Genomic DNA, 23,886 nt, shown 5'->3' on the forward strand with positions numbered 1-23,886 from the left:
GCATTGTGTGAAAGGGAAACATTGGCAGAACACCAAGAAGAATGGGAAAGCACACCTCTTTCCATGCCTTTATGCTTAGACGTTTGCATCCAGATGTTTCTGATGCAATTGCATCTTATTTTTCACGGTTTTCTAACCAAAACCCGTCTTAAATGATGTAGCAAAATAATGCAATACCTAAACGTGGGCAATCATGTTGTATTATATTCATGTGACCAAAAGTTGCTTTTAAATACGTTATAGGCACATTGTCTACAGACAATTTGTTCGGTGGATCTGGGGTTAGCCTACCTTTGTCATTCAATCCGTGTGCCTCTGCCGTCATGCGTTGTTTCGGCTATTAGGTCGAAATTTTCAAGTGAACATAGAAAATATGTTGGATTTAAATTATCCTGATTTGAAATAAAAAGAAGTCACAATTCAAAGTCTGCTTCAAGAAAAGCTTTGCCGTGTGCATAGAGAGAGTGATTTTTGTACTTGTACACTAAAGTATACCTATCAGAGTTCTTGAGAAAATGTTCCTAGTTCTTTATAAACTAATATGGTGCTTGCCTGAAGCTAGTTGCTTTCGGTGTTCATTTTATCAACTACTAAGCTGCTTAAAATCGACATAAATAGTTCATTGCATTTGCTGGAAACGACACCATAAGCGATCTCTTACTCTGCATTTCAAATGCATCTTGCGTGAACATACGAGCAGCTTGTACCGTTATGACGTCACGTCCGATTATGGCACGGTTCAGTGAGCACGCGTCGCTCTGAAACTAAGGGCTAACTAAAACGGCCCTACAAAGGAAACGCAATGAAATTAAGGAAAAATTTCAACGACAACCACTTATTATGCATCTCTAGAGCACTTACAAAGAAAAAAATCGAAAAGTATGGTTTGGGGTTTACTGCCCCTTTAAGACTTAGGAATAAGGTTAGGGTTTTGATCTTTACCCAGAACTAAAAATTTTTCTAAAATGCAAGTTTTTGTTTTCAACAGCTTTAAACGTTTCTCAAATTACGACAAAATTCCTTATCCGGCAACGCTATTATTTGGTTATATTTACACTATATAGTGTAAAATAAGGCCTAAAACAACTACTCAATTTATCAACAAAACGTCCGAAATAAGAAAGCAAAGTAGCTTAGCCAGAAATTTTGAAAGAAGGGGGTTTTGACGGCCGCCGGGCTTCGCCCGCCGGCCTCTTTGCCAAAGGCGACACCCAGCGGTGGGGGTCTGGGGGGCCTCCCCAGAAAATTTTGAAAAATTACTTTGAATTTGGTGCATTCTGAGAGCATTTTCAACAAAAATGTGGTATAAATATTCCTGTAAAATGGTGCTGTCTGGTGGCATAGCAAAAAAATAAGATCATGTTTTCTTGGGCATTTTTCGGTAATAAAGCTTAGTTTCTATGTTTTCTTGTTGCTAATTCCTGGCTGAGATATTTGAATGTTTAGTATTCGCAAAACTCGCTCTTTTAATGCAGTTTCATTTAAAATTAGGCAAACTTTGTTTTAGAGACATAGAGACTGAAAGCATCATTCTCAATATCGTGACGTCACACGCGTGCCAAAGGGGGGATTGTAACCTCCAAACCCCCCCCCCCCTGTCTACGCCACTGCAAAGTACTGTACTTGATACCGCAGCTAGAATTTGAAAGACATCTTGACTATGAATACGATCACATGTTCACCCTACCTTCAAAGTCAAAAGTCAGGACGCATTCCAAAATCAAACCGAAAACAGCGGAACATGCTGTTATAAGTAGTTTTTGCATATCTGTTCGATTTTGGAGGACAACAGTTTAAATGCTCTTATTTATTGATAGCTTAGTATTTTATGTCAAATTTTCAAAATTTATAATTTCCACATTTTGGCAACATTTCCACACAAAATTTACATTTTTACCACAAATTTTTCATTACCACATTTTTACCACAAGCATGATGAAAATTCCACAATTGTGGTAATTACCACAAAAGTGGAAGCGCTGGCTGCAACTGCGCTCAATTAACCCTATTATCCCTAGGTTCTGGGTTCCACCGAATCCCCAGGTGGTGCTGATTCAGCACCCAGTTTAAGCGCTTATAACTCTTTTATTACGAGTCTCATCATTACCATCTTTTGACTACAGATAGAAAATTTATCTGGGGTTATGAAAATTGTAAAATTGTCATTCAATTGCTTAAAATACTCTTGATTCAAAGCAATACACAAGCAGTACTTTTTTTACCACATTTAAAATAAAGAAACACTGCAATCAAGAAAAAATGTTCGTTTTTTCTCACTCTCCGCGTCATCAGCGTGTGCGGTTTCCATTCTCTCGAGAGATTGAAGGCTGACAAATGATTTTAAGATTCTTCTCTCTGTGGTTTTTCTTGCCGACGTATTTGTCAGCGCTCAATGTAGCTGTTCATTTTAAAGGATTTTAACGTCCGAAGACGTTAGTCTGATTTTGAATAACGCAATAGTAGAATTGCTTTTCTTGAAAAAGTTTCACTGTTGTCTTTCAGTATAGTCAGAAACAATTCAAGCTGTTTCGTCTATAGCCTATGGTTCACACAATTTTGTATTGTTGAGAAGTATCTTATTCTGTGCGAGTCAAACGAATCTTCACGACACTCTGGACACTTTTTTTTTATAAAAACGTCTTGCAGTTTGTTCCACTCACCAGAATGAAAATATTTGTCTTTGATTTATTTTATGGTGTTGTCAAGTTTTGTTTAACTTAGTAAAAGAAACTGTATTGAGTAGGACCGTTTGTCACAAAGTAGATTGTAATAGCAAAAAACAGTTGAATTTTTTGCAGCATCACGGAAGTTAAAAAAAATGCACGAATAAACTTCAAATAAGTTTTGAAGTCTATGCCGACTTGCCTAGCACTACCCGGCAAGAAAAATTTGTGCATTTTGCATTGATTCAATGTCTGTAGACTTTTTTCTCAGTATTAAAAATACATCGTTTTAGTAGCTGGGTAAATCCTCATAAAAACGGCAACGTCACTGCAACTACGTCAATTTCATAGTCCAGCCACAATTATTTATTCAGTCAAAAATAAGATCAGAAAATTATTAAATTTTGTATTGCAATGCAGCACAAGCAGTTTATAATATTGTGCATTTAAAATTTTCTACTGTATGCCTGTTTTACTTTGCATTGCAACAAATTGCCCAATGACGACTATATAAAATCCTACTTGAGACTCGCGGCAGATTGAACATAGCGACTTTGGTATAGCGCCTGTATTGCGAAGTCCACGCAGAAGTTATTTTCCAATGCAGAGCTAACTGCCATCAAATTGTGATAATATTTAGCAGGTGGAAATATGAAAAGCACATGGATAACTCTGTACTGCAGTTGGGCATAATGTGTTGCCAAAAAGCAAACCTTGTCATTGTTTTGGTTTTGTTTCACTTTTCTTTAGTTAATAAAATATAGGAAAATTTTTCCCGGTTCTCTATACTCCTAATTTCAGTCGGAATCCCTTTTCGAGTAGCCTTTATAGTTCCGGCTGATGTTATGCAGCTATGCTTCGCTCTAAAAGCCACTCGGCTAAATGTTGCGTCCCTGTAAATCTATGTTTTCTGCCCGTGGAAAAGACATTTTGAAGCCAAAGCGAGCTGGGCTTAGCGATCAACATTTTGAAATGCTGTTGTTTCTGAAAGGAAATTGATGTTGTGCCTCTTCGCTCATGTTAGATACCGGTATAACAGTATTGACACGGCCTTCTGCTTATAAGTACGGAGTGTCCTTGGCATGTCGTTTTTTCAATTTTATATTTTTTTATGTTTGGTAGGCGGACGTTTTGGGCTTGGATTATGGATTTTTAGAAGCATTATAGTATGTGGACAGCTAGCAGAGTGGTCGCTGTTTTGTAGTTAGGCAACAGCTACGAACAAAGTATCGTCTTGCCCTTTATCATGTATTTTTCAACTTGTAGCCTACTTCATGCAAAGAAGAGTAGTTGTAGTTGTAGGTCAGTACACATCCATTTCTTTGAAAAGTAACTGCAACAAGTTACTTTAAAAAAAAACGGTAACTGTAACTAAAACTAGTTACTTTTTGAACGAAGTAACTGTAACTCAATTACTTTGAAAGTAACTAGTGCTCACCACTGGAAGCTATGCTTCGCTCTAAAAGCCACTCGGCTGACGTCACTTATGTATACAGTCTATTTTCTAAAGTATAGCGTAGTTATCTAAATCTTTAGAAAGTTAAAGGCATAAAAGATGTTACAAATTGTCAAATTGTTGCCCACATTCGATAAATGGATTCATAATTATCAAAATAACTTATAAAATGAGACCCTGATTGTGACTTTAAAAAAAAATTTATTTACGTGAACATGAAAGACCAGCCACCAAATTAATCCTTTTTAGCTTTGGTTCAACGTCTGCAAATGTCTGTCTGGGCGATGCTTAGGAAAAAGAGGGTAGCTTCATTTCTAATGGATATAGGCGTCAGCCCTCCGCGATTCACAAGAAGATATCTACGCTCACTTCAAATGCTTCCTTCTCAGCACTTATGTAAAAGTTGTCGCCTTTTCGTTGACATAAATGTTTAATCAGTGGGAGAAAGGTTTAAAAATATTGACAAAGGTTTAAAAATATTTGGAAGATTTTACTGTAATGAATTTTATAGCCGGTGCATTATGACGGCAACAAATTATGATTTTCTTTGAGTTACGTAACCTAAAGCAGGTAATCGATGCAAAAAAATAATAATAACAAGTACGTACACAGCAAAGAGTGATCAATGTTCTGATCTAATACTTCGAAAACCGTACGTTATTATAGAGTAAATACTCGTTTTTTTTCTAGGTATGGCAGAGCAAACAAATTCGCTCTCATAACGTTGATTCATTGTCTACAAACGCAAACAAAAGAAATTGCGGACATTGTAGATTGACCGAATCAGCATTTTCGTTGAAACGATAAAACTCGCACCAAGCAAGCACTTTCATGAAAAATTGAGATCTGTCCAGAAAATGTGGATAGCCTACATTTTGCAACATTTGAACATTTAGGCGACTGGAGAAAATTCAAGTTTGCAGTGATATGACGTTTTTGAATGAAGGCTCTTTGTTTTGTCATCGCCACTTCCCAGTTTTGAAGGTAAAATAGATAAATGTGTACGGTTTTGTTGTTAGAAAAGGAATTCATAGATTGCGTTTGAAGATCAAGGAATTGTGAGGTCATAAGTTACAACTGCTATGAATCTCACAGCAAACAAAAAGATTTTTTATTTAGCAAATTGACTAAAGATCAGCGTTGCGTTCAAACGATGAAATTAGTAGCAAGTGTTTTGATAAAAAAATTGAAATCTACCAAGAAAATTTACTTTGGTTTTTCACGCCGCTTCTAAACGTTTCCTGGGGATGTTACGTTTACTGCAGCAATATGATGTTATTGGATGAAAGGTTTGTGTATGAAATAAAATCTTGCGTCAGCACAAATCTTTGATTGACAACGCTAAAGCAGAAACCACCAACCAGAAAATGAGTCATACATTTTTGCGGTTTTGTTTTCAGACAGTTCTCGGCCAGCGCGACACTCCATATGAGCAATAAAGAAACACACAGTCTTCTCCGAAAAGAGCAATTTAGCAAAATTTCACCAATTGCATTTCAAAATGCATATGTTTGCATGAAAAGTATAAGACATTGGAGGCCTAAATTTACACACAATAAAATTCGATGATATTTAGGAAAAGTCAAAAAAATCTGGATGCATGGAGCCAGTGGTTAAGCCGCGACAGCACATTTGAAGTGCTTGGTGCTGATTCAGCACCACCTGGGCAATATAGGGTTAAACAACAGCACAGTAAAAACAATTATCATGCGTTCCAGAATCAAAAAATCTCACTAGCCGTACAAGCTAAAGAAGTACAAAATAATTAATATCTATCAGACAACACCTGGCTTTTCTTTCGCTGAAAAGTTAGATTATTTTTATCTCCTCTTTTTCGACTGTCACAAACGCCCAAGCATAGCTTTCTTTATTAGCACATTTAATAGTACAATCAAACTTTTACGAATTCACACTAGTCAATGTATTTTTCAAACTTATATTGAGAAATTCTTCAAAATCCATTGATCAAATGTTTTTAAAAAAAAGATTTTTTTTTCTAGAAGAAATGAGTAGGTAGCCTGATACAGTAGTATGAAACAATTTAATTTGATGTCACACTAAGTTGGGCAAAAAGTTTGTGCATTGTGGACGATAAAACCAGGGTTGCCAGATATTTTCAAAATTTCCAGCCCAAAAGCAATTTCAAACCAGTCCAAAATAGCCCAATATTGTTGCTTGTACAAACTAGCCCAAAATGAGAAGAATTCGTTCACAAAATCAGTCCAAATTGATGAAACACGATCAATCATTAAAGATCTTATTAACTTACTAAGCGTTCTACCTGGTTTACAGCATTAATCTATACCGTGGTAGGGCAGAAAATCGCTAGCCATAGTGGGGAGCCAGTGAACAATATGAGTATGACCCCTACGGTATATAACTCTACTAGACACTTTAGTAGACAGTAAGACAGAGCACTGGGAGCAGGGGCACCGGAACGATTTTTGACTGGGAGGGGGCAGGATTATGAAAAAGGGAACTTTTATTGCTGAAATGCCATTTTTTTAAGTTTTAAGATAAGATATAGCGATAATGCTCATCTATCGAGTAATGATAGAAGTGTCCGGTATACAAAGTACAATGGCACGGAAGGGCATCATGCTATGTTATAATGATGTGGACCTAATTTACTGTGATACCGAATTTTGTGTCGTGAATATTATTTCGAAGCAAAAATGCAAGATTATAATTAGGCTGAAAGCGAATAGCAGAAATTGTTATATTTCAAATTGTGCAGTAGCTTACATGACCTTAAAAGGGCACAATTGCTCCCCTGCCCCCCATCTACAGAAAAATTGAGAGCAGGGAGGCATTCGCCCCTCCCCCCCTCTTCCAACGCCCCTGACCGGGAGCAGGTAATAATTAATAGATCAAACAAGCAGCCATACCATTCCTCCTTCACATGACGTTTCCATCACTTTTCGCTAAGGCGCTAAATGCGCTTATCCAGTTTAACAGAAAAAAAGTTCACTTAAAATTCACTCTGATTCATTCACTGTAAAGCGAAGTTTATAGCATTTCAATGAAAACTGTTGTGATTTTTTGCTATTTTATGCTTAATATTGCTCCAAAAACAAGCCCAAAAACCCGCAGTAAAAAACAAAAACAAGCCCAAAAACCCGCAACCCGCGGACTGCTCTATTTTTCCCGCAACTACTCAGCCAAACTAGCCCAATTTCGCGGGAAAACCGCGGACCTGGCAACCTTGGATAAAACCAAGAATGGGTGGAAAAATGGACCTTCGGCCTATTCAGGTTTTGCCACTTTTTCCAGTTCATTAACGTGCTGGCAGTTGTATCGACTATTGTACTTAGTAGTATCTTTTTCTTCCGACGCGTCAATGACGAAAGGTATGGTATGGTGGTACGGAAATAAACTGCTTTACTTTTAGTGACTGCACCCAGCAAGCATTAATTGTTTCATAACTCAATTTGGACATCGTTTCAACTTCAAATGACGCTAAAACAATGTAAAATAGGGTAACTGTTCAGTTAGAACTTTTAATACTTTGTACACACTTACGATGTAACCCTACATTTGATTACTGCTTTTGATAACAAACAAGGCAAACAATGCCAGTTTTGCAACCTTGCGTATTGCCAGAGCTGGAATTAAATCAAGACCAACTAGACTAGAATCAAAAAGAGACACAAGCTAGTTTCCCCCGATGCGATACGCGCTAATTTACTGCAGATTTGGTAAGAATCGTCACAATGCATTGTTGGAAGAATGCAAGATTTTGTACTCATTTGAGAAGCGTTTGAAAACATCAAAGCAACAAAGAAATGTTCCGTTCGTTCAACATCATTGGCTGGAAACCAAACCCTGTGAGTGGTTTAAAGTGTTTTCCCAATCGATATAATTTAAGACAAATTTTTCAGTTTAATTTCATTTTTAGTTTTGCGGACCTCTTTGTCATTGCGGATCATCATCGGTCATGCCTGAATAAAGCGTAGGCCACCGTGAGTTTCCACAACGATCGATTATATCCATAGTTCTTATTAAGTTTACAAAATCTTGGTTTGTCCATGTTAAAAGATTATGTTCTTATTATGTTAATCTCTCAAAGGATTCTATTTGAATAAGGACCTTCTGATGGTCTCCTTTTTAGAGTGAAACAGGCTGTCAAAGGTTTAGAGATTAATAACTATATTTGATGTTAATCGCTCATATTATGTTTAATAAACTAAGAGACTTGACAGCATTTTATGTTATGGCAAGCTCGAAAGTTTTATTGGAGGCATTTGAATGTGTCACAGCAAGCCAAGAGCACGATGACTTCTTGAGTTTTTTTATTTTTTTAATTCAACTGTTTAAGCACACATGGAATACTATACCCACATTTCAACGTTAAAGCTATAAAATTAATGACTTTACTCTGCTTTACTTCAGTAATTATCCATAAAAAACCAGCATCTAATCTACCCTCAAAGCAACCAACACCTACAAATCGCTTTTCACCAGAACATGGCATCACCACAGCGTAAAAAGTGGACCTCACCAATAGAGTTTGTTTTATAGTTCAATTTTTCAGTTTAGATTTTTTGTCCTCACTCCATTGTTTTCACAAGTCTTGAAGTCACTGAACACTGGCGTGACAAACGAATTTGGGAGTGAGCCACTCATGGTTTGCCGACGTGCCTGAGCTTATCTCATTCCCATGGTTACAGAATTCCAAGCAGCCAAGAACCTTTTGTTGATTACTCGTATGGTGACGTCACGACGATAAAAGGAATACAAAAACTGAAAGGCGATAACAGCTTCCATCAAGAGCATAAAGAGAACAACGAAGAGGCTTTTTGTTTGATGAACCTTGATTATCCATTTGAGTATATCGAGTCGTCGCTCAATTGGCTGTTTCTTTTGTCTCCATGACTACTTATCGACCGTTACCAAGCAGCCGTGACAAAAGCTTTCAACAGCCAATCAGAAAGCGGCAAATTTTGCTTAAATTCACGAGCGCTGACTAAAATTTTATTCGTTTGAACAGCAAGGACACATAATAGTCGTCAAGCTCGTTTTCAAAGTTTTTACCTACTAATTTCAAAATGGTGAGTACATTTGGTGCTTATTAGTAGTGAGAATATTTTTTAGTTTTTCTTTTGGAAATAATCTTTGCTTGCGGAGGTATTCAAGTTTTTAATGAATATGGAATAATTGGGTTGTTTCCGTTTGGAAATTCATAATTGATTAAAAATTTCAAATTCTGTCACCTTGTATGCGATGTCAGACGCATACACTATTAATTGGCAGGTTTCAAACGGAACCTAATGCAGTAGGCTATTATATTTCTGTACCTTTCACTTATTAGGCTATGCTCTGTTCAACAATGGTAGTTTTAGCAAGTGTTAAAAAGTTGCTGACCGGTTGCTTTCATTTTGGTTGTAAACAACATAAGCTTAATCGCACTGCTTTGAACATTAGTCTGATACACAGAACGTTTTGCTTTTATGCAAAAAGAATTTTTGCTCTGAGTATGGTACAGTAGGCTATTGTTTTTTAATGTAACATTGCTTTTGTTTCATAACAGCGTGAATGTATCTCTATCCATGTCGGACAAGCCGGTGTCCAAATCGGTAACGCTTGCTGGGAGTTGTACTGCCTCGAGCATGGAATCCAACCAGATGGTCAGATGCCATCCGACAAGACCATCGGAGGTGGAGACGATTCCTTCAACACCTTCTTCAGCGAAACCGGAGCTGGAAAGCACGTACCCCGAGCCGTCTTCGTCGATCTTGAGCCAACAGTAGTCGGTGAGTACAAAGGAATCAATTCGTACTTCCAGTCGGTTCTGCAGTAAAAAAAACTTATTAGTTCTCCATTACTACACTTGGTAAAAGTTATGGATTCTCTTATTTTTTAAATGTTTCGTTTCTTCAAAACTGATCGATTACTGTGATTTTTTTTTTTTCATTGTTTCCATGGTAGCGTAATATTAAATTGTAGCGTCACAATATCTAAACCTACAGCTTTGAAATTTTTTTACTCTTGGCGTAACTGTTTCGACACTGAAAGGTTTTATTACATAATTCTACGTCATAAGGTAGCTTATTACGGCATAGAAAGTCTCAGCCTATATTCTGATACAAGTTTAGTTTTTCTTCAGCCACGTGGTGTGAAAGGTTTGCGCGGAATTTCCAAATGAAATAAATCATCAAGTTAAAGCTCACTGGTCGAAGTAGTGTTTTTTCACTTCTTTTGTGTTATTTCAACGTAGAAAAGTGAGCTGCGTCTTGTGACTCTTTAAAAAACCCGCCTTTTTTTCTAATCTCGCTTGATGGATAGCGCACGTGTTGACTTTTTTACGGTTCAAAAGTTCTCGTCTTTTCAAAAGTAGTTGGAGCGAAGTGCTAAACTTTCATTTGCATTTCTTTGCAGATGAGGTTCGTACCGGAACCTACCGCCAACTCTTCCACCCGGAACAACTTATCACCGGAAAGGAAGATGCCGCCAACAACTACGCCCGAGGTCACTACACCATCGGTAAAGAAATCGTTGATTTGGTCTTGGACCGAATCAGGAAGCTTGCCGATCAGTGCACTGGTCTCCAAGGTTTCCTTATCTTCCACTCCTTCGGAGGTGGTACCGGATCCGGATTTACCTCTCTCCTCATGGAGAGATTGTCCGTTGATTACGGAAAGAAGTCGAAACTTGAATTCGCCATCTACCCCGCCCCCCAGGTTTGTCACTAAAGTTATTTATTTTTAAAAATTATTATCCGATCAATCACTAATGAGGTTATCTGCTTGATTTTACTTATTAAACTGACCAGGCTCAAAACAAAAAATAATAAATTTTACAATCTTTGTTTAGGTTTCCACCGCAGTTGTCGAACCCTACAACTCCATCTTGACCACCCACACCACCTTGGAGCACTCCGACTGTGCTTTCATGGTTGACAACGAGGCCATCTACGACATCTGCCGACGAAACTTGGACATCGAAAGACCAACCTACACCAACTTGAACCGACTGATGGGACAGATTGTGTCATCCATCACCGCTTCTCTCCGTTTCGATGGTGCTCTCAATGTCGATCTTACTGGTGAGGAATTTTTATAATTTTCTCATTTATTTAGCACTTGGTAATTTCAATGACTGTCGCATTGAAATCACTACCTAAACCTATAACAGAGCTGAAAGCAACAAAGCTTAACATTTTTTTTATCTATTTTCACGCAGAGTTCCAGACCAACTTGGTGCCCTACCCCCGTATTCACTTCCCTCTTGCCACCTACGCCCCAGTTATCTCAGCTGAGAAGGCTTACCATGAGCAACTCTCCGTTGCTGAGATCACCAACGCTTGCTTCGAGCCAGCCAACCAGATGGTGAAGTGCGATCCTCGCCACGGAAAGTACATGGCCTGCTGCATGTTGTACCGTGGTGACGTTGTCCCCAAGGACGTCAACGCTGCCATTGCCACCATCAAGACCAAACGAACCATCCAGGTGGGTAGCTTGATAGTTATGGTTATGGTGACAATGCTGCTAGCCTACTGTAATAAATAATGAAGCGATCAATGTTTTGTTAATCTTTGATTTTTTGTGGCACAAAAGTTTAAATCGCTATTAAGACGATACCTAAACAAAAACTGCACAACTTTACTTTACTAAACGAATGTTTTAACATTCATTTCAGTTCGTCGATTGGTGCCCAACTGGTTTCAAGGTTGGTATCAACTACCAGCCACCAACCGTGGTTCCCGGTGGTGATCTTGCCAAGGTGCAGCGTGCCGTGTGCATGTTGAGCAACACCACAGCCATCGCTGAGGCATGGGCTCGTCTGGATCACAAGTTCGATCTGATGTACGCCAAGCGTGCTTTCGTCCACTGGTAAGTAATCGAGATTTATTTTATTATCTTGTTCAAAGCTGTTTATATTTTTCAGCAGTGAAACGCCCGAAAGGGAAAATATATATTTATATAATGAACCCAATCTTGCGTAAAATCGTTCACGCTTTATTTGTTTACACGGTGCGCAACAAACTTATCATGAAAGCGAGGCTATAATTTTGCTAACAAAACATGAATACGATGTGACTTAAAAACAATTTTAAATGATCCTCTTTAGGTATGTCGGCGAAGGTATGGAAGAAGGAGAATTCTCAGAAGCCAGAGAGGATTTGGCTGCTCTTGAGAAGGATTACGAAGAGGTCGGAGTTGACTCCGTCGAAGGCGAGGGTGAAGAAGAAGGAGAAGAATACTAAGAAGATTCATTCACTTGATGCTTTTTGTTGTTTTATTTTGTTTTTGTACTTTTGTATCTTTGTTTTCTTCGGAACCGGAACTTACGAATTGTACTTAAAGTGAAATAGAGCAGCAAAGAAATAAACCAATTGAAGCTCATTTGTCGCGATATTTATAAAGTGACAGTGCTCACCAGTGTATTACAAAAAATATTCTCTCACTGCAGAGAACAAGTTGTTCAGCCTTAGTCTACACACTTGCTGCTACGTGGTTGGTTTTGAATCTTTATCCTCGGACTGATAGACTATTCCTGGTAGTTTTGCTTACTTTTAGAGCAGTGATCCGCAGTCTTTCAGTTCGCCACCCCCAATGAGATATGACATCTTTATTTAAGCATTTTTACTACAGGCGTACGTACTGAAGTAGTTAATGCGACACAACAAATCTAATTGTTACAAAATGATAATGCAATAATTTCCCGGTCTAATAGAAAACGGTGCACTATTCATAAAAATGGAAAGTCAACAAGTGAAGATAAGTGGAGCGAAGGCGCAGTGCTGTTTAAGTGTTCAAGACCAAAGTGCGGCTTGTGTGATCCATAGTAATGTCGGTATTTTTTAGAAAATTTTAACATTCAGTCCCATTTAGAAATGCTTCTCGACCCACCGGTTGATTGTGACAACGGTTAAAATCAAGAAAGCCATTTTTACGCACACAACCTTCTGGTGGGTGCTCCAGTAATTAAGTAGACAATGGTCAAACAGCACATCTCTTCTTCAAGTACGGTACTCTGGTTTCCGTCTGAGAACAAATATGATCATGGCCTTTCTGGACTTACTTTATGTCGAGTGGTGAGAGCCCTGGCTCGACCCTCGAAAGGGCGCTATGGTTCGACACTGCTCAAGAGCATGCGGCTGTGTCTTTGACAAGACACTTAAATGTAAACACGAAAATTGGCTTCCTTGCCTTCTCGTCCACTTAATCTAAACTTTCAGCAACTAAGCGTAAGCCTGGATACGACTAACTAACTTACCTCATCAAGGCGTAACCGTGTGGGATGGTATGGTATACAGTAACGGACATGCTGCGTTGGTCTTGGCAAAGAGTGCTGCCTGGGAGTGTGGTGAACGGCAGTCCACATAATCAAGGATTGTCCGCTGTAGGCCTACATACCACCTCATAATATAGAAAGCCTAGATTCCATGGATGATGACACCAGACAGCATAGCCGTCGGAGAATAAAACATTTGGGGGGAGCAAACAAAATTTGCCTTAATTTTGTCTTTGCGAATATATTTTCAATAACGCAACATTACTCACAATCTTTGAAGTAGTGTTGTAGTCTAATACAAGAGCCGGGAACCTATTCAGGTAAAAGAGCTATAAAAACTACATTTTTGGAAATATATTTCCGAATTCCGTGAGAGCCATATAATGTTTTACTCTTAATACAACTAACATATAGCGGCAGGTGGTAAGTTGTAAAAGTGGGGCCATATGTTTACTGAAGATGAGAAAAAGGGCGGGGTCTGAGGACGTCATCTGGAAACTTTTGAAAAAATGTATTTAATTTGGTGCATTCTGAGCGTATGTTCAGCTCTGGATTGTAATGAAAGGTTTCCAAGGCCAAAACAGAAACCTCATAAGGTTACCAGTAGCCAGCAGCAGTGGCGTAGCCAAGGGGGGGTTTTGGGGGTTACAACCCCCCCCTTGGCACGCGTGTGACGTCACGATATTGAGAATGATGCTTTCAGTCTAAAAAAAAATTGCCTAATTTTAAACAAAATTGCATTAAAAGAGCGAGTTTTGCCAATACTAAACATTCAAACATCTCAGCCAGGAATTAGCAACAAGAAAACACAGAGACTTAGCTTTTTTTCCCGAAAAATGCCGAAGAAAACATGATCTTATCCTTTTGCTATGCTACCGGACAGCACCATTTTACAGGAATATTCGTACCCACATTTTTTTTGGAAATGTTCTCAGAATGCACCAAATTCAAAGTAATTTTTCAAAATTTTCTGGAGGAGACCCCCCAGACCCCCCGCCGTTGGGTGGTCAAAACCCCCCTTTCAAAATTCCTGGCTACGCTACTGGCCAGCAGGCTTTCAAAGTTGTACCGATAAAGAAATGTTGGCTTGAATCGTAATGAAAATCTGTAATAAGCTTAGGCTACATCTGCTTACCGTACCAATTGCATTCTTTTACATTTATTTTTTGCAGATACTAAATCGAAGCTTAAAATTCAGGTCAAATTGCAATACCAAATACAAAAGCTTCCGAAATTGACGATGATACATGCTACATTCTAACAAAAATGTAAATGTAGGCTACTTCAAAATACAACACTATACAAAGTTCCTAAACTTGTAAAGTGTTGAAAACTTATGGTAAAAATTTGTCCAACTAACTAAACATTTTTGCCCAAATGATTTTTATGAATAACTGCATTAGTAGTTACACATTTTCCTACCTGTGAAAGGGAATATGGGAATACATGCTAGGGAATAAAGTTACTTCTGCTCTCCAATTGTGGTCTTTTACACTTACTTTTTGCCGATGTTAAATCGAAACTCATCATTCTGATCAAATTGCAATACCACATGCAATAGTTTTCAAAATCGATGATGTAATACATTTTACATTCATTATAAATTCTCAATGAATCTCATAAATTTTCTGACAACGAAATAACATTACAACGCAAACAATACATACCAACATGGCAGAATTTTTTTTTTTTCAGAAAATTCATCATCATCATTATGTTCCTTCCTCGTATTGAGGGTTGGATACAATGCGCCATTGTTCTCGACCATGAGCTGTTTGTACTGCATTTTCATAACTTAATTTTGTCCATTTAGTGATGTTTGATGTTCAAATCAATCTTGGTCTACCTTTGTTTCTTTTACCGTTTATCTTCCCTTCAATTAATGATCTTTCATCATAATACTGTCATCATAATAATGCGTTTTTCTATATTTGGTCCTCGGCGCTTTACAAAGCACACAATGCCAATGCAGCCTCTAGAGGCGCAACTGAGTAAGTTGCTTCAAGTCAAGCAGCCGTTTTCAAATAAGCTGATGAGAAGCAGTTACTTTCCTCTGCTAATACTTCATTTTTTATTGTAGCTTACCAAAGAATCAAACTAATATTGCGCGCCAAAAGCTATAAAATACATACAGTAGGTCTAATGTTTGGTTATGTTTATCATCAATGATACAACATTAATAGTATACAACGCCAGACGTAAGTCCACAGCGATAAATTGGCTTGTGTCACAGCCGTTTCTAGTGTTCTGCAATTAGGAAATTTTAAGCATTCCCTCAGTTTTTTTGTTTTTTTTTCTGCAAACTGAACTATGCAGCACTTGTTTGATTTAACTAAAATGCAAAGTTGCTTTATCAAACTTTGAATCCACTCCACTTCAAAACATTTGTACAAAACGAATTCCGAAGCCACTCCATTTTCTGCAAATCTGGCTAACTCCGGCTCCACTCTATGCTTCATTATGTGAACAACCAATCAAGACCTCAAGGTTGAGAACTGTTTGGCAAGAATTAGTGGTGCGATACTGATGAGCCAAGCCACATGGGCGAAACACGTGTCTATCGCTGTCAATTCTTGCTACACTCGACTGCCGAGAAACACAATCTAGTGTCACTACCATCTAATTTTAAAGCATTCTTGATGCCTCTGCATGCATATGCTGAACAGCTGAATACACCATTGACTGCTCCAAAATAATATGATGTTATAAATGAACACTCCGTTAATCTTTACAAAGAGCATGTTGGCCAAGCAAAAAAATCATTAGCTGAACGTTGGAACAACCACTCCCCTATTTGGAAGTCAGGCAACTGCTCAGACAAAAACGGAGAAACTGCAGCATTGCTAAAAAATGCATCCGGTAGGCTACTTCAGTGAAGAAACCTCATTTACCGAACTGTTTTGAAGCCGCTTTTGTGGAAAAACCTGACCCAACTAACGCTGATCACCGAGAATTTTCTTTGTTTCAATCGATAGATGCCAAAATAAGCATCTAATACATGTTTTTTCCTCATAAAAACACAAGTAGGCCTACTGCAGTAGATTTGTTTACTGTGCACTTCTCAAAATTAATCTTTTAAATATTTCAGCAAAATCCTGGTTATGTCTGCAGGCAGTGCCGGTCTTTGGGATGTGCAAACCGTGCGATCGCACAGGGCCCGCAAATTAGGGGGCCCGCAATTTACTCAGAAAATGCAGTAATTTTGTCATTTTCAAAGGAAAAATTCAACAAGTGAATTCAACAAAGGAATTCGCCACAAGAAAACATAGAGACTCAACGAATTCAACCTATTTCGTCGCCTGAATATTTCGTACCCTGAAAAGATCGAGAAAAAAAAACGACATGGCCGAAATCGCTGATCGGAGTTACCGCAAACATTTCAAAATTTCTCGATCTTTTCAGGGGACGAAATAGGTTGCATCCAGACTCAACATACTGTAGAGACATAGCTTTATTTGCGAAAAATGCCAAAGAAAGCATGATCTTATCCTTTTGCTATGCCACCGGACAGCACCATTTCACAGTAATATTCATACTTAAATTTTTGTTGAACATGCTCTCAGAATGTCCCAAATTCAAAGTAATTTTTCAAAATTTTCTGGGGGAGGCCCCCCAAACCCCCCGCCCCTGTTGTCGTCTTTGGCGATCACGCCGCCACCGCCGCCCCCTCCCCTTTCAAAGTACCTAGCTACGCCACTGAATTGGATTATTGTCATTGGGGCCCGCAAAAGCATATTCCGCACAGGGCCCGAAAAAACCTAAGACCGGCACTGCTGCAGGTGTTATTGTTTTGTAGCAACCATTAGTTTTGGTCATTATGCTACATTCCCAAATTATTGCATGAGGGATAACCAAAGAAATATTTTAAAAAAACTGTATTGTTTTGTGCTGTTGCAAAATGTTCTGTCTGCTTTTCTTGCTCAATTGCATTGACGTAGAATGTATATTATACGTATAACCAGTGGCGTAGCCAGGAAAAAAATTGGGGGGGGCCAAGTATTTAATGAATTGAAGAGAACGACAAAGTGTTTGATTTGAGCCATCGCCACCTGATGTGTTGTGGTGTATTCTGGTGGGTTGAGCAAGGGAAGCAATACAGCTGGTGGATGGTTAGCGCGTGCCGAAGGCACGCGTATTCTAGGGGGGTCCGGGGGCATGCTCCCCCGGAAAATTTTTGCAAAATTACACTCAAATGATGGATTATAGCGCTTTCTGGAAACACTTTTAAGGTAATATTTGTATGAAATTTATTAGCAGATAAACAGCTATTAACTTATTAAAGGTAGCTCTTACACACGAATAGGCAAAAACTGCGGCTAAAATTAGAGAACACCAAAAACTCACCTACACAAAAACCCAACGAAGTAAGCCCTTCTGAAATTGCTTCAACAAATTAGTAAAAAGAAACGTAGATCGCGTAAATTTGCGCGATTTACGATTTGCAAAATTTATTGGTGTCTTTCTGTGTGTCTAAAACAAGTCCTTGGGGGTGTTAATAGCCAGATCTTTTGGAAAACGTTACATGTTTCTACAAATTTTATTATATTTTCAACAAAGGGCTCAACTTTGGAATCTAAACTTTGAAAATTTGGGGGGGGCCATGGCCCCTTTCGCCCCCCCCTGGCTACGCCTATGCGTATAACCAGGAGCACAGAGCACGTCATAGGCTAATCGTGTTTCACGTTAACCCTATCTTAATACGAGCTGTTTTCGTACGCGGAAAGTTCGACACGGGCTATTTTAGCCCCGTGCTAATTAATCGCTAATAACGGGAGCTATGAAAATCACAGAGCCAAAATATTTTGCAAAATAATAGCCATGTGTATTGTGCGTGTAAAAATTAAAATTTTACCCCACAAAGTTATTGAAATAAAGTGTTTGAGATGAAAAAACGATAGAAAGTCGGTTTTTGTTCTAATTTCCCGAAAACAGCTTCAAAATTGACCGTTCGAACGCATATTTTTGAATTATAACATGGAGTAATGCTAAACTAAACAAAAATTTACTTTTCCCTATAAATATAAGACATTTTTGGGCGTTTTTACATTACAAAGAAATTGCACTAATATTTATAATCTACCATATAATTTGTTTGCTCAAATATCAAGCAGCGAAAGGTCAACTCTGGTATGCCGCTCTTGTCCTGACCTAATTCTCATTGTAGAGAAATAAGCACAGCTTGATATGTCCTATCGTGTCATTGCGAGTGCTGACAGCTTATAGATACTTTGCTTATGTCGATACAACGTTCAGCAGTGTTGCGATACAACCTAAGAAAATCATGCATTTGTTTCAAATTGCATTCCTCTTGAATGAATGCTTTTTGTTACGCAAAACTTTCGCAGGAAATATCGGCCGCTTTACAGCGGTTCGCCATCGTCAGACGTTGAAACAGTACAATCTGTGAAAGTAATGCCTATCAGCGAAAATGGAAACGCATAATGTCATCCAGGCACTGTTTATTGAAAATGAAGACATGCAGGTCGTCATTGCATTGAGAAAAACTGACTTATGAAAATTCTTCGAAGACAAGAAATTACAGTCACAAAAAAAGTATGACTTGTGCGAAATATTGTACAAAACAGACCGTATGGCAAGTGTAGTAAATTAGCATCGTCAAGTATAATGGTATTGAAATTGAACCGCACAGCTTTATAAGTAATATTTCGATCAATTTATAGATAGAAAAATACCCCGCTTTTGAATAAAACGGTGATGACCAAATACTGTGATTAAAATATCTAATCCCATAATCAACGATAACATGATAAGAACAAATCTTATGATAGACCGCTATTTCATTATGAAAACCACTGGTAATAGCAAATTTGAGTTTGCTGTTAATCTATGGTTTCGTCCCAAAAATGTTGACATTGTATGGCAGAGTGACGCCACGTAGAATAGGTACATCATCCAATCGTCTAGACATGTGTGGTTTGACTAATGACATGGCTAGCTGCCACCCCTCCACAAAACTTTCGTCTCCCTTCGCTTGTGAAAAGGACAACTCGCGGTTCAAGTAACTAATGGTCATCGCATTGACCCGCGCAACGTCTAAAATGTAAGAAAATGCAGACACAGTCCATTTTGCTGACTTCGCTTGACGCTATAATATGCCATCTTCTGGTCGACGACATCAGTCCCACCCTTGGTAAAATCGTAGAGCTTGATTATTGCAGGTTTTTTCTTTCCGTAATCTTTGGTTACTCCAAGGATTGGCTGCATAGTTGATAAGACCAGAACATTGCGTTTACCGGTAGATTTTGGTTTGACTGCGTACGACGTAGCGGTAATGTGATTTCTCGACTCTTCCCAGTTAATTTTGGTATTGAAGGCTTCCCTATCAGTGAGAGATTTTAACTCGCTAACCCCTTTTCTATTGCTTTGCCATTTTCCAACTAAAGTTATGTTTTTGTTCCAAAGCCATTCTGCCTAATCAAGTGAAGTGTAAAAGCGATCAAGGGATATTTTTCGTCCTTGAAGCGAAGAAACTCTGTCCAAATTGTGTACCAACGTTTCCACATATTCCATAGTGGAAGTCAGATAGTGTGGTCCTGGTACACCTACTGGCTTACCCGCATTAGCTATGGCGGTATAGGTGAATGACATACGCGCACTATTTATGCTTCTTAGCAACAAATCATATTTAGCAAGCTTATTTTTGGCCTGAAGCTTATTGCCTGAAGGACACACCAACGCTGGATGGAAACAAAGTCTCATCCAGTGAAAGGAAGTCTTCTGGTATTAAAATCTTTTCACAATTTCCAGTAAAATATTGGAAAAGTTCTCTGATTGCTGTAAATCGGTCACTTTGCCAGCGATTGGCCCTTGTGCTTTTATCATCAAAACGAATATTTGCAGACAGAAATTTGAATCGGTTCAGCGACATTGTCGCACTAAATATAGGATGTCCATATAAATGGGAAAAGCAATCTTAATTTGGTGAAATGTTCGCTTGAGTAGTCCTCTAATATACCACAATCCAATGAATGCTTCTAGTTCCGTGGCATCAGTTTGCTGAAAATGTGAAGCATGCCAAGATGTTCGTTGAGCCTCCGATATTCGCGATAGCCTCTCTCGTATACATGTGCTGGTGCTTGAAACAATGATGTAGATCATCTCTGCTGTAAATAAGAAATGCCATGCATTATACGACGTCGTTGCATATTGATAATCCCGCTTTACTCCTGGTAAACTGTGCACCACATTAGCAGAGTTTTGTCTTCCTCTTATTGATGGTTGCTTGGTACTCCAAACAACTTTCACTCTACTTCTTTAGTCAACAACCACCGACATTCGCTCCTCTTCCTGGTCAGGCAATGTATAGTAATTTTCCTCATCCAAGGCGCTATCTAATGAATTGACGGCATGGCTCCTACGACGTTGGGACTGCCTATGTCTGACGGTCACGACCTCATTTTCGTTACTCTTGTCAGATGTTAGCGGACCACCTTCACCATCAGATAAAGGCAAATCAACATCACTATCCGAAAAATTTGCATCTCTTTCATCTTCGGTTGCTAATAAATTTGCCGTTTGCCTTGCATCATAATACACATTCGAAACCATAATTTTGAACTGTGGTATAAGGTACACACGGGCCACTTGCTGAAACAAAATGACTTCATTTTGCAAGAAAAATAAATCCAACATAGGGTGTGAGAAGATTTTTTTCTTCAACTGTTCGTGTTTTGAGCAATTAAGAAGTTAAATTTAATAATACAATAATTGGAGGAAAGAGCAGACATTCGTTACAATTATTATTCAGACACTATACTATCCCTTGCTGGCAGAGTCAGCCATTTGCATTGGTTCAACGTTGGCAGATGTTGAATCGTTGTTGAGTGACTGATTTTGATAGCCGAGGTGACTCAACTACTGTATCGCATTTTTCGCTCGATTTTGCCATTGTAAAAACATAGCTTCATTCTTACTTTTGACTGACGATGAAAACAGCAGTTTTCGAAACGTTTGAATAAAATGTTCGCTAATGTGTTAACTTTGATATTCATAGTCCGAATTTCCTCTAAATCCTACGGTTATGCTCCGAAGTTTATTACTTTTCTTCTGGCCATTTCAATATCAAATTAATTGGGCCATAAAACATATTTTTTTTATATAGCCTAATGATGTCACCTGACTTGTAATATCGCCATGGTATTATGTGCATTTCTACATTACTCCTGTACGCAACGTTGGTCTTTAGCATACTAACATATCGTAGATATCGTTTTATCTGGACAGTTGCTCATAGTACTCCCAGAGCTAAATATACTGCAAACGTGTTGCAGATAATCTATATCGCACCTTTAGAGGACGATTTTACATAATTCAAGAGTTTGCCGCAATAATCAGGAATGCTTTGTGTCTTATTCAAAGTATTCTTCAGCTCATAAATAACAAAGTGCCATGAGACATCAAAATGACGTAGAATAGCTGTAAAGTTTATAAGTTTTGCGCAAAGAAATTAAAATGAGCCAGGATACTTTGTTTTCTGTCCTATATAAACTCATCTATATTTGTCTAAATAGGTTGAATGACAGTAAATTGGCATTATTTGACGGTTACAACCGATTACACAAATATGTGAAACGTATAATGATTTTTAGCAATGATGGGAACGCTTGAAGTACCTCTCATTCTTCATTGTAGAGACGGCACGAAAATCAATGACCTAGAATGCATTACACCGTGGCGCTGACAGGTGTTATATTATATTGTATCGACGCTCTACGAGATAAATATAAGTGAATATACTTGCAAGAATCTAAGGTACGGTAAGGCGTTGTGAAATCAATAATCGAGCAATTTTGTTATGATTATGGGAATACAACATGCATCAAAAAGAATCAAATCAAAAATAATTAAATTTGGGCTTCAGCATCTTCTAAGAAACAAGCGTATTTATGACTTCGGCAATGTCGTCGAACAAGGGTAGAGCACATAAAAAGAAAAAATCGTAATGTTTGATTTGTAGTTTGTGCGATAGGCTACAATCAAAGTAAGCAACATATTGTTACAATAATGATCAAGCATTTTACGTTGATTCAACGTAGAAATGCATCGACGAAATATTAGGGAAAGACTTTGTAGTTTGTGCGATAGGCTACAATCAAAGTAAGCAACATATTGTTACAATAATGATCAAGCATTTTACGTTGATTCAACGTAGAAATGCATCGACGAAATATCAGGGACAGACTTTCTGTAACGGAATAAAACTTGTTTATTCTATCTGGAAAGCAGCGAAATGTGGAAAGCAGTCGCAATTCTAAGGGCATTGTTCGAACACACACAAGATTGTAATTAAAACCCCACAATCCTATTTTACGCTTTTGCGGCGAAGCAACGCCTCGGGGTAGGATTAGAACGAATGTCCTAAAACGATATATTGGATAATTGGATCACACAGCGGGAGAAAAACTTCCCACGACAATTAACCGCTGTAATGTAGGCAGTTTCATGAAAATGTCTAGCCACCTGGGACAAAATGCTTATTGTGAAGGGCAGGAAGGTAGAAAAAAGACCAGGTTAGGTTAAAAAAATTTGCAAAGAATAAAAACTAAAAGCCAAGAAATTTCACATTTCTAGCATATTTCCTTCCGTGAAATATTTCACTACTAGAGTGGGGCGTCCTCATTTGACCCCGTGTCGTATCAGCAGATCGAAAGTAGAAATTTGATAGTGCGCAGTAAAGAACTGAAAAAAATGTAGTATAGTACGATATAACTATAAACACCAGTGGCGTATCCTGGTTAATTTTCGTAGGCATGCAATGGAAAGAGGGTCATAGCCAGTGTAGGGGGGTCTGGGGCCATCCACCCCCAGGAAAATTTTGCAAATTTGCCTTAGGTTTTATAGCTTTTCTTGCAATCTAAGCCTTACTTAGCTGATGATTGTTTGAGCTGTTTTGCAAAAAATGAGGTTTGGAAGTAGGCGTAGCCAGGGGGGGGCGAAAGGGACCATGGCCCCCCCAAATTTTCCAAGTTTGTATTCTGAATTTGAGCCCTTTGTTGAAAATATAATAAAATTTGTAGAAATTTATAACGTTTTCCAAGACATCTGGCTATTAACACCCCCCAGGACTTGTTTTAGACACACAGAAAGACACCAATAAATTTTGCAAATCGTAAATCGCGCAAAATTTACGCGATTTACGTTTCTTTGAACTAATTTGTGAAAGCAATTTCAGAAAGGCTTACTCTGTTGGGTTTTTGTGTGTAGCTGAGTTTTTGGTGTTCTCTAATTTTAGCCGCAGTGTTTGCCCGTTCGTGTGTAAGAACTACCTTTAATAAGTTAATAGCTGTTTATCTGCTAATAAATTTCATACAAATATTACCCTAAAAGTGTTTCTAGAAAGCGCTATAATCCATTATTTGAGTGTAATTTTTCAAAAATTTTCCGGGGGAGCATGCCCCCGGACCCCCCTAGATTACGCGTGCCTTCGGCACGCTCTAACCCCCCACCACTTTCATTGCTTCCCTTGCTCAACCCACCAGGATACGCCACTGCACATCAAGTGGCGATGGC

General features: G+C 38.4%; 1 protein-coding gene across 1 annotated transcript; it reads left to right on the top strand.

Moving 5' to 3' along the window:
* Window positions 1-9,012: 9,012 nt before the first annotated feature.
* LOC145786422 (tubulin alpha-1A chain) lies at window positions 9,013-12,464 on the top strand. The gene is made up of 7 exons (XM_082598075.1): window positions 9,013-9,170; window positions 9,650-9,872; window positions 10,498-10,799; window positions 10,933-11,164; window positions 11,302-11,567; window positions 11,758-11,951; window positions 12,190-12,464. The coding sequence occupies exons 1-7, from the start codon at window positions 9,168-9,170 to the stop codon at window positions 12,323-12,325; spliced, it is 1,356 nt and encodes a 451-aa protein (XP_082454201.1). The 5' UTR covers window positions 9,013-9,167; the 3' UTR covers window positions 12,326-12,464.
* The last annotated feature ends 11,422 nt before the right edge of the window (window positions 12,465-23,886 follow it).

Source organism: Aplidium turbinatum, chromosome 17 (genome assembly GCF_918807975.1).
Source record: "Aplidium turbinatum chromosome 17, kaAplTurb1.1, whole genome shotgun sequence".
NCBI lineage: Eukaryota > Metazoa > Chordata > Ascidiacea > Aplousobranchia > Polyclinidae > Aplidium > Aplidium turbinatum.

Bases quoted from the DNA above. Each gene is read 5' to 3' on its own strand.
- LOC145786422 (XM_082598075.1), top strand. The intron at 9,873-10,497 runs GTGAGTACAAAG...ATTTCTTTGCAG, and splicing joins TCTTGAGCCAACAGTAGTCG to ATGAGGTTCGTACCGGAACC. The intron at 11,568-11,757 runs GTGGGTAGCTTG...CATTCATTTCAG, and splicing joins AGACCAAACGAACCATCCAG to TTCGTCGATTGGTGCCCAAC.